This window comes from Heliangelus exortis, chromosome 5 (genome assembly GCF_036169615.1).
Source record: "Heliangelus exortis chromosome 5, bHelExo1.hap1, whole genome shotgun sequence".
In the NCBI taxonomy this organism is placed as follows: Eukaryota; Metazoa; Chordata; class Aves; order Apodiformes; family Trochilidae; genus Heliangelus; species Heliangelus exortis.
The window spans coordinates 31053481-31070246 of record NC_092426.1 but is presented as its reverse complement, the minus strand read 5'-3'; the positions used below and the strand labels follow the sequence as shown (position 1 = coordinate 31070246).

The following is a 16766-nucleotide window of genomic DNA, read 5'->3' as shown; positions in this document are numbered from 1 at the left end:
CTCAGTCTTCTAGCAGTGACTTGGTGCTTTAGGAACTAACAACTCTCGGTTCACTCCTGGACAGCACAAAGACACACTAGTCCCTAAGGGTACAACCTTTGTGGCTGTTTGATTTGTTTTTTCATTTAGGAAAAGGTAAATTAAAAGGTTAAAATTACTCCCTCATTTTTGCAAATGTACTGTCCCTCTTCCCAGCCAGGCACCACCGCTGACAGGCAGCTGGAGCAGAGCCACTGACCCATCCAGGAGGCACCAGACTTATTGTGCAATTGTGCTCAGATGTCTCACACATGCTCAGCAAACCCAACTGATGCCTCAGTGTGTAACTGTGCCACACGTGGATGACAGAGCAAAGACAGAAGTCTCAAGCAGAAATGTAGCCTACCTCACTGGGGGGAGAGGGAAAAATAGTTTTATTTCTGTCTGTGTCCCTCATAGCTGATTAAGGTGTGTGAATTCTTTGTTACCTCCTTTTCATCAGTGTAAATAGCCAAAAAACACGTGGGACTCCATAGTGGACTTCAGCTGAATTCAATACTTCAAATCAAAGAGGTTGTGTAGGCCAAAAGCAATTTATAATGAACAGCTGAGCTTGTTAGCAAATACAGAGCAAGATCATGGTAGTAGAAAGGTAAGTCCTCCCTGTTTTAAATCTTCAGATAAACATGGATGTGGATAGCTTTTCAAAGAAACTTATTTTGTCTAACTGTGCCTGTATCTCACACCAGAAAAAGTCAATTGCCATTTAGGAATAGGGATTCTAATGGTGTTAGTTTTTGTTTTAGAAATACACTCATGCACAGAGCTGAAAATGGGACATCTAACCTTTTTCTCTGGTTACCTCTGAGTGCTACAGGAAATCACCACACATTGCTCACTCTTCAGATTCTATCTCTGACTATGTGACAGACCCAGTATGGCAAAAATAGTTTATTTTTCATCTGCTCTGTATCTATTCGCAGCTGGTAATATGCTGCATTGTAAAGGTCTTTCTTACTCTTTTTTCTGAAACTAGCTAGCTCGATGTAAAACTGAGGTAAAGTGTAAGATAAGCATGTTAACTCCAACTTTAACTTTCCAACAATTCAAGGTTGATTTATATTTTAAACTGTCACTATATGGTTTGCAAGAGGGAAAACTGTGAGTAAAGATTGAGGCTTTTCTTCTATAAATTGTGGGAGGGTGAGCGGGAAGTGACAGATCTCATTTAAAAGTCTTATTGAAGTAGCCGTGTTGAATGATGGTGCCATTGCTTGTCTCTGTGTCTCATTGTCACAATGTAAGCCCTTTTATAATTAGAAGAAACCACAGAAGTCAGAGTAAAGTACAACAGATCCAGAAAGAGCTGGAAACTGAAGGAAGAAACAAAAAAAAATAAAAAAAACAATAGACATGGGCTGGAGAAGATATTTTATTTATTTTTTACTAGTAGTTAAGATGACGTACAAAATGCTGGGAAGAAAACACTCCAATTCTATTCAGTTACAAAATAATTAAAACTTCATTTTAAACCAAGTTTTGCTTTGTGAGACCGAGCATGAAAATATTGCAGCCTTAGGTTATATAGTCCATTGTTTTTAGAATAAAGCAGACATTTAAATACATATTGTGGCTGATATTAAATATCTTGTATAATTGTAAGTTAGCAGAACTTTCTTACTCTCAGGCAATAACTAACAATTCATAAAACTTTTGTATAAAATTTACATATTTGAGGCAGGGGGGATCTGCCTCCAGGGGAGTTCCATCATGGTCTATGTACAGGCTGGTTTGGAACATGAGGATTTGTAAAACTTTTATCAACTTTCCTTCAGAATACTAGCCTAATCTTAAATAAAGGAGTCAGGAATGCCTGAAGCTTTGCTTAATGGCTAAGGGTTTAGGGACATAGCAGTCACTGTAAAAGACAATGAGAGTTTTGCTGTCAACTTCACATGAAAAAAAAAAAAAAAAAAAAAAAGAGAAAAATTCTTAAGGTGTGCCCATTTCTTCCACAGAAGCCCTAACCAACACAATACTTTCAGCAATGACTGAGATCAGCCCTTTCCCCTGCAAACCAACTCAAAAAAAAAAAAAGTAATTTAAAGGAAAACAACCCCTGGGTGTTATCAGTGAAAGAGGATTTGTATTAATAATAAAATTAAATATCCATCTCTTTCTGTTTAACTATTCACATTCCACACAGTGGAAATCTACCTCCTGTCATTCCAGATTTTAAAACTGGATTTTAAAATCCATAAAGAAATGTGTCAAACCTTCTGAGTTAGAATACACCAGATGAAATGCATTTTAATAATATCAATCAATGAGTTGTAATCTCTTAACCTTACAAATGCAGACCACACAGCAGTGGATTTTATACTGAAATTATTTGAATTGCAGAGATGCAGGATATCACCAATAACTGTGTGATGCACCATGTAGCAGCTGGGGCATCTAATGTCATCACTGCACACTGGATGCATCTGTGACATGCCACTGTATTTTTTTTTTCTTTTGAAATGTCAGTAAGAGCAGAATTATCTTCCTTGGCATTCAGTGAACATAAATGCTGTCAAGATAAATAGCTTGTGGCTGAGAGAGGTATTTGGTGTGAGAAAGAGCACCAGAATTATACTGACAGTGGATACAAGAGAGTATTGCTGCTGATTGGGCTAAGCTGGGTCCTGGACTATCCAAGCCCCATCATACAATGAATGTTAGGCATACACATTAATGTGTGCCTAACTCCCATTTCACTCCCATCAGGGATGTCTGGGCTGTTTTTAGTCCCAGTACTGGCTGTGGTGTAGGAACATGCCTTTCCTTCAGTACCCCCCAGACAGGACTGGCTGCTGGGGCTCTGCAGACACTGGCAGGATGGTGTGCAGCACCCTGCCAGCTCTTCACCACCTGGCTGGAAATCACCCTTGCAAAGCCAGAACCCAGGACAGCATGGAGATACTTGCACACCACAAAGTGTGAAATGCAGCCACAGAGACAACCTCCAGGCTTCCTATCAGACTGTGAGGAAAGGAAGGGCAACATGCATGGAAGGGCTACCCCTAAGGTCCCATGGCCCAAGGGTCCCCCAGATAAAGCAACTTTTGAAGGACCTTCTGTGCTCTTGCCGAGCCCCACAGCCCTGATCAAGTTTAAGCTCCTAATCCTGAAGGAAAGAAAAGGCAGGATAACCTCACAGGTGAGGTTCATTGAGCTGCTGGAAGTAGTGTGTCCCCTTTTATGTTTTTTCCCCCCAAAGGAGAGGGGCAGTTAGCCCTTAATTTTCAGGAAATTCTCTTTACTTAGTCCAAATCCAGTTTAAATGCAAGTCTGTGGTAAAAGATATAAAAAGAGGATTATTGCTGGCAAAGTTCTGCATCTCTTTTTCAACAAACTGCATGCCTGTGGCAAAGCTAAAATAACAATAACAATGCAATGTTTACGAGTCATGAATGTTGTGTCTTTTGTCTCTTGTGTGGTTATTGCATTTGCCGTCACATGATGCTTGTTTTAATTTTTGCTTTGCTCTTTATGTGCTAAATTACTGCCATTCTGTACTTGATCTTGGTTAGCAAGATTTTTGCTGTGGTTATGTATGGTTTTTATGTATGTGTGTGAAAAAGAGAGGGAGAGAATTTGGATACACACAATGGAGTATGCATACTAATTGTATGTATGCATAGATACCAATGACTAAAAGATACTGCATATACATATATATGTAGATATGAAGAATAACTGATATCAGAAATAAAAGACATGAAATGGATCTAATGTCACAAGAACGGATTTTGATTGATTTCAAGAGCCATTAGAATTCAGAAGTATATTTATAGCCTTGTATATAGTTTCTCTTTAATTTATGTAATATATGATTAGGTATATAAATTAAAGCAAAATGTAAATGGAAGACAGTATCTTTCTGAGTCTTCCTCTTTATGTATCTTTCCTTTTTCTACTCCCCTTTGTACTCTTCCCATCTACTTACTTTGGCCTTTTGCTTTCTAACTTGCTGTAGCTCTGTTTTCCATCCACCTATATTGACTTTTCAACACCCCCATATCCCCCTATTGTTCTCTAGACATGGCTTTGGATTAGTTATTTTTTTGAAGAAGCATGCTACAAACTCTTAGAGCTGCTGTTTTCAGTGATGGTTTTACTAGACTGCTTTTTGCCTACTTCATATTTAAGAATAGATTTGTGCTTTCAAATAAAATATATTGTCCTCTCACTTTGATGTTTCTCTTACTACAGTAAAAGCAAATAGCACAGCAGGTGAACGTTAGCAAAAGCCACAGCTTCACCTTCCCAGCAAGCAGCAAAAACGTGAATATATACTAGGAAACCTAATTCATGACTGCAGGTAAATAGTTTTTTGGGTTTTTTTTTTTTTAATATTTCATACCACTGTTAATTTTTTGTGTCTTAGTAAACATTCATGTGTTTACTCGTACGCATCTGTTTTCTGTCTTACACACAAGAATACACGTGTGCCCTTCCCTCACATCAGGTGTTGGCTTTGATTTTTTGCTTTCTTTTTTTTTCTTCCTTGATTTAGGTAATTCCTAATTTTGTCCAGCCCCAGAGGTATGCAAGTTCATGCCCCTCACCCTCACGCTGGCCATGACTGCATACAGTCTGAGTGAAAGCAGTACCATAGTTTTCCCAGTTTAGTCCAAGTCAATAGATATACAGCGGCATTCCTTAACTCGGGTGATCCTTTTCTTCTTTCTTGGAGGTTGAAGCTCTGGACAATTGAGTGTAACTGTCATGGTAGTGAATTTCTTGGGCTTGCAGAAGGAACAAGACTGGAAGGAGCCTTCCTCTTTACGGACGTGCCTGGGAATGTAGAAGGAATTGCACTGGCCGTAACAGAACCTGTTGATAATGGTGCGACTGTTGCAGCCTTCTTCATGGATAGTTTGTTTGAGAGGCTGAGTTTTACACCAATCCCTCTTGAGATATTTGCGCTCGGTGATGTGCAGGGCCTCCTGACTGGACTCCAGCACCTCTTCAGCAGGCATGGAGGTGCCTTTTCCTCGTTCCCGGTGCCTTGAGCCCGACTGCTGCTGTGTCTGCATTTGCTCTGAATCATTGGGCTGATCTTTGTCAGGAGGAGGGATAGCACCTTGAGATCCACGGTTCCTCTTCCTCCCTTCTGCTGCTGGTAGCAGAAATCCCATCAGAAGGAAGGCAGCACCGAGGGCATACAGTGTGCGGACCATCCTATATGGAGGAAGTTGAGAGAATAAAACACAGTGGTGGATTTCAGATATCAACAGACATCAGGTATGTAGTGAATTTTCATTTCCATTAGAGAAGCTCTTTCCAAATAACTAACCACTAAAAGCTTTAATATACAGTGATTGAAAGCCAGAGGCTGAGGACCAAAGAAGCATTCCATTTTGTGTAGCTTGTCTCTTTTTTCAGCTCTTTCCTCCATGTATATTACCCTAGTTAAGAGGTTCAATTCCCCTCTTGTAGCTCACTGACATTAAGACTGTTTTTCCTGACTTACATTCGGGGAAGGACAGATTTCACACTACACTAGTATTTAAAGTATACTATATATAGTATTTATATGCCATAGCTATCTGCAGTGCCAGAGGACTGATCTCTCTGACTCAGGCCATCCATGTAGGTATGTGTTCCTTAGTCAGACTCAGAAGCTTTGTATAGCTTCTTGTATAGTATACACCCAGAATATAATCCACATTTTACATCCACTTGTCTGAATTACAGCCTCTTGAGCTCTCTCACATCATCCCTCTGAATTTCTCCCATGCATCTGAGTGTAGTGAAGCTTAGATAAGAGATGTGCAATGGGACAGGCAACTGACAAAAGAATATTTATGCAGAGGTTAAAAGAGATGCATCTGTACTTTCAAATTACACCTTCTCATGTGTTACTCTGAACCTTTGACAGGTGAAATCACAGTATTAAGAATTTTTCAGATCTCTGAATTTTATTCATTATGCACAGCATAATTCTGGAAGGACAGATGAGGACAACAGAGTTTCATATATGACAGTTATCATGAGATAGCAGTATCAGAAAAAAAAGGTAGTTTGTGCACACACAGGAAAAAACACTTCAAGAAGCGCAGTAAGCGGAGCCTATCAGGTTCTTCAAAACAGCAACCTTGCTCCAAACCTGATCACTAGTATAGGAACAGCCTTTCTTGCCTCCCTTATTCCAGAATTTCTGTTGCTTCCCAAGGCTTGTCTTCATCTCCAGAATTTCTGTTGCTTTCCAAACGTCTTTTGGCTGCTCAGTCAGCTCAAGCCACCAACAAACAGGGAGGAACTTATCAGCTGTCACACTTTCCCCCCTTCCAGAGTGCCGTGGTCTCCATGTATTCTGGAAAGCACAGGATGTGGCAGAAAGAAAAACAGACTGGGGAATGAGGCTCTCAGGGGACCTTCCCCATAGGGACTCTGGAAGAAACCACCCAGAAATGAGAGGCAGCTTGAAAAAATCCCCATAAAACAGCAAAACTGCGAAGAGGCACATCTATTAAAACAGGGAAGAGCAGTGGAAAAAACAACAACCAGACAAATAACCGAGGCTGCTGGTGTCTTCTACCTGCTTGGAGTGCTACAGTTGTATCCCTTATTTAGCTCATTTTATCAGTAAGAGACAAATTGGTGTTTCAGAGTCCTGCTTGTTCTACTATCCACAAAACATGAGAAACCAAAGCCAAGGACACCAGCCTGGATGGCTTTATCTGCTCTGCCTGAGACCACACAACTAGGCAGGAAAGCAGCCAAATGCCAACACTGTGAAGGCCACCTAGAGACTCAATAGAGGCTCAGGGTAAGTACCATTTGCTATAAAAGATAACTGTTAATTTCTCAGTGACTAGGTCTTTCTAGTCACACAGAGAAAATAAATGTTATATTATGCTGCTCAAAAAGCTTTTCTCACCAAACGGGCTGGGAAAGAAATTGCTGAAGTGGAAAAGTATCATAGGGAGATTTCATTTGCATTCAAGGTTTGGCTTGTAGATCTAATATTTTAAGAGTTTGTCTACAGACTATTAGACCACCTACAGTTTATAATATGCATTATAAATATATTCATTATTTTTATTCATTTCTTTTTATGTACCAGTATGTCCTGCGTTTGGCAGAAGCTTCAGGCTTCAAGCAAGGGATGTAGGAATGACACTATTTCCACCTCTGACAGGCAAATTTGAAGGGGTTGCTTTTAATATATAAATGAAATATGGTTCAGAACATGTAATTTTAATGACCTTAAGGCTCAGATGTGGAATGCACAAAAAAAGTTGGAATTCTAAGTGGAGATGAATGCAGCATAATTTCAAGTGTCAGCTTGGACATCACAGTTGCTGGTTGTTCCCCATTTCTATTACAGCCTGAATGTTATTTAAACATATTTCTTTTTAAATTTGATTTTTGTCTTTAAAATATTTCAAAAGAGTAATAAACCACTGTTTATCTCCTCAAGAAGCCAGAATGACTCCTTCAAAACTATTCCTGTTTCTTCAATGACCGCATACCCATGCTGGTTTTAGATGATATTATAATACGCACTTTATTTATTCAACAGGGTGCCAAAGCCTTAAAAAAAAAAAAAAAAAAAAAAAGAAAAAGAAAAAATATATTGCATGCAATTGAAAATAAATTGCTAGTTTATAAGTTGGGCCAGGAAACTCCACGTGTTTGCTTAGTGTCCCATAATTGAGTTGAAATTCCATCAACAAGCATATTCCTGGACAGCTTTTATTTTAAAACTGATGACCTGCACATTGCTTCAATTTTTAAAAAATTGTTTATAAATATGCAAGATATGAGACAGTAAGGTCTAGTCATGTGAAAATTAGGTTTACTTCAGGATGGGAATTTGGGAGAAATTTGATAGTAATGATATTTAGTACAAGGTACAGAAGTATCCCAGATTCTTGCATCTTTATTAAGCATGTGCTTAACCCTAAGGAAATGCAAGCATGTGTTTGAATATAATCCTAAACTGGGGGAGAGATGGTAATTTTTCACTGAATTACTTTCCAGCCTTTAAGACAGAAACTGTATTATATGTTCCTAAAAGAAACTGTGATTCAAATAATAGCAAAAAAAAAAAAAAAAAAAAAAAAGAAAATTGTTATGGCCACTTTCAAAACACACATCTGAAAGTAAAAGTAACCCAATTATTTAGGGATAAATACAGTTTAAACATAGACCCACAGAAGAGGCTGTGTGGACTCACTGATCCCCACAGCAGCTCAATGGGGACTCTCTTTTAATACTATCTTATTAAACATGTATTAAAAAATTAAGATATTTTTAAAAAGCAAAATACAAATGCAAATGAGATGGTGTGCTTTGGTACAAAAAGCAGCCAAAATGCAGTGCAGGCACTCTGCACTACCTCTGGGCCCAAGGCAATTCATTTGCTTATGAGAGAAGACATCTCTGCTTACATTAGGAACCAGAGTGCTTCATCCACCTATAAAATCAGTGTTTGTGAATGTTTCCTTGACAGGCTTTTTTATTACTACAAAAAATAATAAAAACTTGAGAGTACAAATAACTATATCGCTGTTACCACACCCAAATTATACTAAAAAGGAATTTCTTCTGAAGTAAATGGGTTTTTTTCCTTGTAACAACCATAACTCTGCAGAAGTAGAAACTCTGGATCTTGGGTCAGAGCTGTGAGAAATCAGGATGTAAAATCTTTTATTCCAAATTTCAGCAAAATTTCAGTAGTTGATACAATCTGTTACAGAAGCACTGGCCTAACCATAAATCCTTTTGAGTATTTATTTGAGAATCCTAAGAACAGATGGCCACAACCAAAATGCCTAGGTCAGTTCCTACTTACAGAACCAGTGAGATGTGATGTAATTAATTTTTTAAATCTATTTTAAATCTATTCTTGCCATATTTCCCTGCTAGGATGAGTTCTACTTTTCATAATCTGAAAACTCTTAGTCCTAAAGCAAAGTGAAATTTTATTGCTGACTTTAAACAGGACCAGAATCGGCCCTAGCATTCATGTCACCTCACATGTGGTTTATCCAGAGTCTGGGATCTCATAATCTACAACAGGTTAGGAATTTTGTGGATTAATACTTGCAACCCTTCATAAGGAAGTGTAAATGCTTTCAGGTTTACTGTTTTACACAATTTAGCTGTAATTTTTTTTCATTTTTACATTTTCTGCTATAAACTAAGGATCGCCGCATGTCAGTTCAGAAGCAGTGCTTCCCTGAGAGTTTTCAGGCTGAGTCAGAAAGTTATTACTGAAATTCTTCGGCACAAAGCAACTTTTTTAAAAGAACTGGATGGAATCCTGGTTCTATTGAAATATATAGCAAAATTCTCACAGACGTCAGCAGGCCTATAATTTCATATGTGAACCATATTTACTAGGAAAATATTATGAGACATGGACTCATGTGCTTTACAGAAAACATGAAAAATAACCTGGTGAAGACCTAAAAAAATAAATTTATTTGGTGGGCTCCAAATACCAGCCAGTGAAAAAACACACTTTGACTACTGAGAAAACTGAAGTGGTTTATGTCCCAAAGGATCAGAATAATTTTATGCCTGGCTTATTATATATGAATTACAGAAATAATCTTATGTAATGTTTTCATAGTTCATAGATATGTATTTTTAAATATACAAAAAGGCACAGCAGCGGCAGTTCCTGGAGAACCATAATTCTTCTCTGTGGTCGAGACATCAAAACTGACATCTCTGGTAGAATTTAGATACATTTATATTTCAAATAATTCATTCTTGTGAGTCATGGAGATGTCTGTTTTGAGACACGCTATGCAGGCAGGAATACAAGGGGGGGAAAAAAAAAAATCCCCGTTTAAGACAGTGTCTTTCTGTAGCACATCCTGAGGGACTACAGGGAATTTTAACATCATGGTGAGCATGGCTGGTACCAAACCCAAATTAGACTTGCCCTGAAGACACCCATACAGCCTGACAGTTCTGCTCCCCAGAGGGAAAGTCCCTTCACACAGATTAGTTCACGGAGTCCTAAAACCACCAGAACAGTTTTGCTCCTGCACACAGCCATGCGTCCTGAAAAGGAGAAAGTCTTCAGGAGAAGCTACGCATATCTGGGTGTCAGCACCGAATAAAATAATTATTTTATCACAACTTTGACTGAATCGTAAAGATGACCAAAAAGATAGGGTCACTGGCACTCTTTATCATTAGCCCACCGCGGGCTAGGTGGTTACTCCCAGGCTTTTTTGGCGCAGTGAGGAGCGGAGCTCACGAATCACGGGTGGAGGTCAGAGGCAGCTGTAGCGGGGGGGTTACCGGCGCTGGACCCCGCGCATCTCACAAAACGTGAAACTAAACTCGCGTCAAGTCAGCATCGAGCAATACGCATGGAGGTGTTTCAGAGCCCTTGTCTGTGCAAAAAGAGGCTTCCACACCGCTGGATCTCAGCCTCCATGAGGGAAACGGGATTCACCAGCGATTCTTTCACCGAGACAAACCGGGAGCGGGACACCAGGAACGAGGCCGCTGCTGACGGCTGGGGAGGGACATTACGGGTCAGAAAAGCTGACCCGGGCCGCGCATCTTCCAAGCCCACCAGGATGCGGAGGGCTGCGCACCTTCTCAGTCACCGCAGCCCCGTACCAGACAGGACCGCTCCGCCCGGGACGGGACAGCCCCACCGCAATAAGCCAGGACTGTGCCTGAGCTCAGCCTGGGCGCGCTGCAGGGTGGCTGCAAACCGTCGGGGTGGAGAAGACGACGGCTTGGCTTGGCTTGGCTCGGCCCGCGGCGACACGGGCGATACCGCTCGGGTTCCGCCCCACGGGAGTGGCCGTCGTCTAGGATTACCCAAGAGGATGAACTCCCTCGACTTCATCCCCAGGGGATGGCATTGAAACTGACAGGGCGAGTAGACAACTGTCCTCCCGCAGGGAAAAGCCCAGAGTCGTGCTGCAGCGTGTGAGCAGCACCGGGCCGGCCAGCTGCGGGGAGGGCTCCGGCTGCTCCCGTCAGGCCGAGACGGGGCTGGAGCCGGTCAGCGAGGGAAAGGGGAGCCGTGGCCGAAGAGTGCACGAAGCCGCCGAGGCGGCAGAACACCCCTGGGTCCTAGTAATGTGGCAAAGCAGGGCGGGGAGGAGACGAAGGGGACAGCGGAAGGGTGCGGAGGAGCCGCGGTCCTACGCCCCCGACGGCGCCCGAGGACCCGCGGTTGCGAGACGCGCGTTGCTGCCCACGGGCGCGCAGCCTGTACAGACCCTCCACTCTCGGCCCCCGGCCATGCCGGCACCCACCGAATCCCGCGGGCGGTTCGGCTCCTGGAGGCTCAGGCGAACGCTCCGCGGAGGAGCAGTGGTTTGCAAAGGCGGGCCAGGGAAGAGCAGGGGGACGAGCGGTCTCGTAGAGGGCAGCTCGGCGGGACGGGACGGGGCTGGCACTTGGGGTCTGCCCCCGCCCGCGCAGAGGACGGGCCGAGATTTTGCCGTGTGTCGGGTGGGCGCCGAATCCAATTTGTCGGGAGTGATGCTGTAGGCGGAGATGAGAGGCAGAGCTAACGGGGATTTTGCAATCCCTGCGTTTGTCAGGGCAGAGGGATGTAACGGCGCCCTAATCCCCAGCACCGCAGCGGAAATGTCGGTGCCCTCTTCTCTCCCGCTGACGGGAGGGACGGGTGTCACTCTCTGATAAAACGATGCGCCCGGGAGCTTTGCTAGACACCGACGAATGACTCCTCCTCCTCCCCCTCCCCGAAGGTAGGATAAAGAGATTAAAACATTGCCTCCCACAGAGACTGGCCCAACTTTGCAGCTGCCCGACCCATTTGCGCCTCCGCTGTGAATGCGCGCAGCGCAGCGCTTCGCAGCGCGTCTCGGCTCACCTGCGCGGCGTCGGCTCCTCGGTGGGGCCCAGCTCGGTGGCAGCGGCTCCTCGGCGGGGCCCGGGGCTCTGTGGGGCTTTAGCCGGCGGGTCACTCGGCGGAGCGGGTGGCGTGGGAGCCCGGAGCTGCCCGGGAGTCCATAGAGAGAGAGTCTCGGATCCTGCCTACAAATTGCAGCAGCGCCGAGCTGTCTCCCATTTAAATGTCTGCCAGCTGAGATCTGCTCTCCAAGCCCCTCCAGATCATTGGACAAGCGCCTCCAAAGCCCGTGTTATCCGCCCCCTTTAACACTTCCATAAACTTCCACCAGGGAAAGCTTTCAGTCATGCAGATAAACACTCGACTACTTTCCTCTCTTAAGAGAATCGGTGCTAAAGGTCACCACCCCAAGGAATTGTTCCTGGAATGCACAGAAAATTCACATTTTCCATCCCCATTAAAGTATGACATTTAAGAAGAGTTAAATCCTCCCCCCGGCCCCCGCCTCAGCTGCCCTTTCGTGCACACTGCCCGGGGCCGCGGGCTGGGCTGCTGGGGTGCTTCCCAGCCCAAGAGCTGGGACGAGCGGAGCTTCCGCGGGGAGCCCCTGACCGGCCTGCCTTGGCCAGGAGGGAGGCAGCGACCTTTTCGGCCCTCCTTGTTACCAAGTGGCACCGACGGAGGTTTGCCTTCTGCAAATATGCAGGGAGTTACGCAGGTCTGGAAAAAAAAAACCAAACACCCAAACCCATGTGTATGATATGTATGTGTGCGCGGGGTGTTAAAACGTGGGTCCCGATCGGCAGCCGTCCTCATAGTTCTGTATCGGCGGGAGAATTTTTCTTTTTTTTTTTTTTATCCCCGAGAGGCGGGACACCTCGGGTGATTTTTTCCCCTCCTGTCAGTCACTACGTCTCTCAGATGGCTGCGGACTCCGCAGGCAGCCCGCAAAGGAGAGGCCGGTCCCGCCAGCGCTCAGTACTAAGGCGTCCGGAGCTGCCCGCTCGTCGGGGCGGCCGCGGGGGAATCTCCTCTCCCCTCCGCTCCTCTCCGCGGGCTCCCCGCCGGCTGCCGCTCCGGAGCCTGTAGCCAGGGTGGCCCCGTGCCCCGCGACGCCTGGGCCAGCACCACGAGATTCCGAGGGAGGCTCGGAGGTAAGGCAAAACGCGGCGGGGGCCCGAGCCCTTCGCAGCCGCAATGGGGGGAGGCTCTCCGTGCGGCGGCTGCCCGAGCCCTGCCCCGAATCTGCAGCCGGCGTGGGTCTGGGGGCACGGAGGGGCAGAACCCTGAGGGGCAACAGGAACTCGCCGCCCCTCAGTGGCAGCCCCCAGCTCCCCCCTAGGACCCGGTCGCCCCCGCCTCCAGGCGCTCCAGCACCGGAGCGCCTCTCTCCCGGACTCTGTAGCACGAAGAGCTGCAACGCTACCGAGGGGCAGAGTCATTACGAGCAGGGTCAGGCTGTGAAACAAAGGGTGATCTTTGGGTTTGCTGATTAAACTGAGACGCTTGTCAGCTGCCGCTTCCACCTGTGGGCATGACCCATCACGAAGAAAAGCAAAGAGAAGCGCCTTGGAAGGGACCCGGCCCTCGCAGGTGCTGCTTCAAGCACCTTTGTTACCTCCTTACTCTCCAGCACGAATTACAGCCTCTGACCCAAACCAACCCAACTTCAGTGACCCAGCCCTGGTAGTATGCATCCATCTTGGTCTTTGGAGAGTCGTGGATCTTACCTGACAAAGAGATTTTTATTGTCTCTGGCTTTGAAGACTGAGATGAATTAAAGTATCTGTTATGTTAAGGGTGCCAAGGTTAGGCAAGTTGCCAGGTTTCTATGGTTTTCACAGTATTTAGCAGAAGCTTGCTCTTTGCCAAAGCATAGCTCCACTTAGTGCCAGCTGCATAGGTGAGTGCTCAGCAAGTTATTAAACCAGCCCTGTTGCTGTAATTCACTCACACCTTTAGCAATTCCTGGTTAAAAGAAAAACAAAGCAAAACAAAACGATAATTTCAATTACTTGGACAGCAATATGCAGAAATGCTGCAGAGGCAACAGGGCAAGAAACCATAGTGCAGTGGTAGGTGGCAGCATGAGGGAGAAAATGTGTTAGTGTGCAGGGGCCACTGAAATTCAAAACAATGAAGGGGGGAAGGATTACTGGCAAAGAATCACAGCAAATGACAACTAGATGGATGGAAAGAGAGGCTTGGGGAATTTTTAGGACTTTTTGTTATTTTACTCAAAAAAAAAAAATGCTATTAAATGTAATAGATGTTTTTAATTAACTGGGGTCCTTCCTTTGTGAATCCAGAGAAAAAGTCACAATTCCCACCTCTCAGTATGTTGACAGACTTTATGCTCCTTTTTTCTTCTGTTAAGTAGTTTACTGACGTGTAGCAGAAGGGCCTATTCATCTCTCTTCTGCTCTCTGTCTCTTGCTTTCATTACCTGCCCTAGAGCCTGGCTGGAGGCTGGGGAGCTGCTCCCTGCTTCCCCTTCCCCAGGGTCTTGGTCCAGCCATTTGATGGGTGCTAGAAGTGTCTTTGTGGTTGCTCTGAGCTCCCGTTGGTGCCTGATGATGGCACTGGCACTGCATGCACTTCCAGGCTTTGCTGCAGACAAGCTGCCTCTCTGCTGTGTTTTTCTGGGGTGTAATTTACATGCTACTCTGGCACTGACCTTCCTAGATGATGATGATACTTCTGAGCACCTATTGCAGGGCAGTCATCTCCACTTAGTGGCTTACTGCACTCAAGCATTGAGCCAGAGATGGTCTGGAGATGTCACTCTGACTTAAAGCAAACTAAGAAACCCTTTAGGATGCATCTCCTAGTGTGGAAGGTGTTCCCTCCACATCTATCTTCACTTCTTGCAGCTGAATGTTCTGCACCATATTTCCCCATCTGTTTTCTGTCATTCAATTTAATCCAGAGTGTTTCAAGTAGGCTCAAGCATCTTGGGTGCAGCAAGACAAATTTTCAGCTTTCTCTGAGCATTGGAAAGTGGAATCACTTGTGTAAGAGTTTCCCTGCTCATTCAGAAAAATAAACCAGTTGGGTACAAACAAGGTAAATAATTATAGCTTTGTCTGCTTCCTTGGACTGAATGAAGGCAGAAAAAAAAAAAAAAAAACCCAAAACCAATCAAGAAAAAAATAAACAGGCAGCATTTATGCCTGGTTTTATTTCTTTGTGGTTGAGTGGGGTGAGGGAAAGAGTCTTTTTTCTTTTTGTTCTTTTAACATCAGGTATTCAGATAATTTCCAGCTTGGAACTTTGTATTCCCTTTACTGATGGATTCTTTAACAAAACATTGCCTGAGTTTATTCCAAAGGTTCATCTGTGCTGGTCAGACCCTGACCACAGATGAGGTTCTGCTGTCTTCTGACTTATAAAACCCCACTGTTTAAAATACCTCCCCTTCCACCCACCTCACCCAAACTTGAAATTCTGTTGTTGTTCATCAGTGCTGCTAATTTGAGCTGGAATACTGCTAGGGATTTTTTTTCTTTTACCATTATTTAGTGTAAAAGCCTATGGGAATATGCATATTTTGGTATGCCGAGCTTCAATGTCATGGGGTGGCAACAGCTGTGTACTATGAACCTGTCTCTATTCATCTCCCCACTTAGTATTATTTTGTTGGGCTTTTTTTATTTGTAAATTTTTTTTTTTTTATTTTCTCTCTCCTCGCTAGTATTTGCTGTGTGGGTTGTTCTTTGCTTTAGTGGAACAGCAAGAATTGTTTTAAGCTTAAGAGAAATCTTGCACTTAATTCTTGCAGTGAAAAATATTACTGGGCTGAGCTCCTGTCTGCTACTGCTAACTTTGAGTGCTACTCAATGTATCCTCACTGCCAGGACAGTTGGCACCTTATTAAAAGCCTTTGCAGAGAAGCCAAAGACTGAAGGGGGCCAGATACTCTTTTTGGGTAAATTGGAATAGCTTGTGACAATTCCAGGGAGATGTAACTTATTTATGCCAGCTGAGAATCTGGCCCTAAGGTACTTATAAATTAAACACCTAGGCATGTTCCTCCAGGTCAGAAGTAAGGTAAGATGTCCAGGAGAGCAGGACACAGCCAAACTGCCTTACTTGCTATTTTGAACTGTTCTGCTAGAGGAGAGAAAGGAGCTTGGTTTACAGGCTATGAATCTGGCACCAATTTACAGAGAAAAGAATACAAGGGAACATAAAACTCATCCACTGATGACAAAATCTCAAGTGTTTTCAGTGCTTTTTGTATGACAGTGACTAGAGATATTTCCTTTCCCTAATGATCAAGAAGAATGCCAGATCACTCTATTAATGTATTATGAAGCAGAAAATGTCAATGTACACATCTACATACCAGCATGCCTCAATATCTAGTTAATACAGAGGTAGTGAAATTTTGCTGTGTTTTTCCCCTTTAAAATTCCAATGGTGCTTGTAAAAATGCTCTGCAAATAAGGGAGGAGTGTTATGAAAGTTGTCTCACCAACACAACCCTATCTTTTCTCATTGAGCTCACAAGGAGACAAGAAGCAAGCACTGGCTTCCACTTGGTCTGCTGCTCACCAGCTGAGGGGGGTGGGATTCAAAGTGGGGATTTGAAGCTGTCCAGCAGAGGCACGAGGTGATGGAGTTGGGCACAGTTGTTATTTGATGAGGCAGAAGGTGTGTGCATGCCAGAGATGTCTGCTTTCAGGAATGAATTTTGTGGGACTTGCTCTCAGAGATGAGGGATATCTTCACATTATGGGGATTTTTGACTTTTTGCTGTTGTACACAGGTAATCTTCCTAACTTGATTGGCAAAATGAGCAGTGTAATTTACTACCTGGAGCATAAGCAAGATTATATGTAGTGTGTGTTGGATGGGGTATGTGTAGAAGCACTCTGTCATTACATCATTGCCCAGCTGAGGGAACTTGTTTGCTTTATATGGGAAA

At 44.0% G+C, this 16766-nt stretch overlaps 1 protein-coding gene across 1 annotated transcript; it reads right to left on the bottom strand.

The window, feature by feature from the left end:
- Window positions 1-1398: 1398 nt before the first annotated feature.
- On the bottom strand, window positions 1399-12175 carry GREM1 (gremlin 1, DAN family BMP antagonist). The gene is made up of 2 exons (XM_071744338.1): window positions 11858-12175; window positions 1399-5208 (listed from the first exon to the last, which is right to left on the bottom strand). The coding sequence occupies exon 2, from the start codon at window positions 5205-5207 to the stop codon at window positions 4653-4655; it is 555 nt and encodes a 184-aa protein (XP_071600439.1). The 5' UTR covers window position 5208; window positions 11858-12175; the 3' UTR covers window positions 1399-4652.
- Window positions 12176-16766: the final 4591 nt, after the last annotated feature.

Coding starts and splice junctions, on each gene's coding strand:
- GREM1 (XM_071744338.1), bottom strand. CDS start 5,207: ATGGTCCGCACACTGTATGCCCTCGGTGCTGCCTTCCTTCTGATGGGA.